Source organism: Austrofundulus limnaeus, unplaced genomic scaffold, assembly GCF_001266775.1.
Source record: "Austrofundulus limnaeus strain Quisiro unplaced genomic scaffold, Austrofundulus_limnaeus-1.0 Scaffold288, whole genome shotgun sequence".
Lineage (NCBI taxonomy): Eukaryota > Metazoa > Chordata > Actinopteri > Cyprinodontiformes > Rivulidae > Austrofundulus > Austrofundulus limnaeus.
The window spans coordinates 662383-663932 of NW_013952690.1; the positions used below are offsets into that span (position 1 = coordinate 662383).

The 1550-nt window shown below is 44.1% G+C and overlaps 1 protein-coding gene across 1 annotated transcript in view; it reads right to left on the reverse strand.

Annotated features, from left to right (window-relative positions):
- Nucleotides 1–238: 238 nt before the first annotated feature.
- The window catches only part of LOC106526683 (cytosolic 5'-nucleotidase 1A), a 12396-nt gene continuing 11084 nt past the window's right edge, over nt 239–1550 (reverse strand). Inside the window, exons 5-6 of the mRNA XM_014021345.1 lie at nt 1200–1330; nt 239–820 (exon numbers count right to left, since the gene is read on the reverse strand). Coding sequence (XP_013876799.1) covers nt 575–820; nt 1200–1330 — 377 coding nt within the window. The 3' untranslated portion in view covers nt 239–574. The remainder of the gene's footprint in view (nt 821–1199; nt 1331–1550) is intronic.

Below are 1550 nucleotides of genomic sequence, written 5' to 3' on the forward strand. Positions count from 1 at the left end.
ATTTCAAAATAAAAGTCTGATTTAATTCAGTTCATAGACAAAACAATCTTTTGCGTGGGAACGCAAAACAATATTGCGAGGTAACGCAAAAGTATTGCGAGGGAACGCAAAAGTATTGCGAGGGAACGCAAAACAATATTGCGAGGTAACGCAAAAGTATTGCGAGGGAATGTAAAGTTATTGCGAGGGAATGCAAAAGGAAAAAAGAAAAAACCGTATCCCCTCGCGGGCTCAGTAGGACTATTCCGTAGCTCCGTTTTTTATTTGTGCGTGAATCAGGTGTTCAAACAGCAGAAAATCTCTGGTTTAAAAACATCCAGACTGTAGATGGGCATTAAAAGCTGAATATTTTTCAATGAGTAATGAGGAGTCAGCCTGCACAAAACTAGTGGTACAATAAAAATCAGCACGAAGCAGGAAGCTGTGAACAGGAAGCAGCTTTGTTGGATGAACTGAAGGACTTTCAGCAGCCTGGCTCTTCATGAAAATGATCTAAAACTCTGGCTTCCTTCGGAGGATTTCTACTCTTGTTTAAAGGCAGAGGTTTTCCTGACAGGTACTGATCATTCTTCCATCAATCCTCCGAGCCGCTGCAGCCGTCACTGAGCAGGAAGTGAGGTCGGAGCAGGGACAGGATGGGGCTCCGCGGGGCCCCGGCCAGGCAGTACGCCTCGTCCACGCTGACGCCCACGGACCTCAGAGCCTTCAGGGCCCCACAGCAGCGGTCCTTCCCACCGTGTAACGTGACGAGTGTGAAGCAGAGAGGGCTGTGGGACGTCTCCAACTTCTGACGCATCTTTCCCAGCTGAGACGAGAAAGTCTGCAACAACAAAACATCAACCATATTTAATGGTTTCCATGTTCAGCCTGTCAGAGCAAACTCTGAGTGCAATCATCCTGAGTTTAAGGTAAACTAACATCCTGGTTCTGTGGTCCAAACCCAGAATTTATTCTGGTTTTAATAATCTTAAAGAGAAGCTGACAGCAGACCTCTGCTGGTGAGAATGGTTAGATAAATAATCTGACAGATTAACAGGTTTTTATTCATGTTTTTATATCTATAACATCTGGGCAGAGGCAGGTCAGGAAGTAAAATATAGAAACTTTACAAATAAATAAATAAACGTGTAAAAACCTGCCTGCAGTTTAATAGTTTTACTGAAGCCTTCTGAAATCTAAATGATTTATAATTATTGTACCTGAGCAGCTTCTCTGCTGGATGATGTTGGACCAGAACCGGGCCGGATGATAGAGTTCTCACAGAACAAAACTCTGAGCTGTTCTGATGGACAGGAAGCTGAGTTCTCATCCAGCAGCAGCGACAGAACACCTGGAACCAGAACAAAAAAAGACAATCCTAAACCAGAACCTGTTCACATCAGGTTCAACCAACACCAGAACCTGTTCACATCATGTTCAACCAACATCAGAACCTGTCCACATCTGGTTCAACCAACATCAGAACCTGTTCACATCAGGTTCAACCAACATCAGAACCTGTTCACATCAGGTTCAACCAACATCAGAACCTGTTCACATCAGGTTCAACC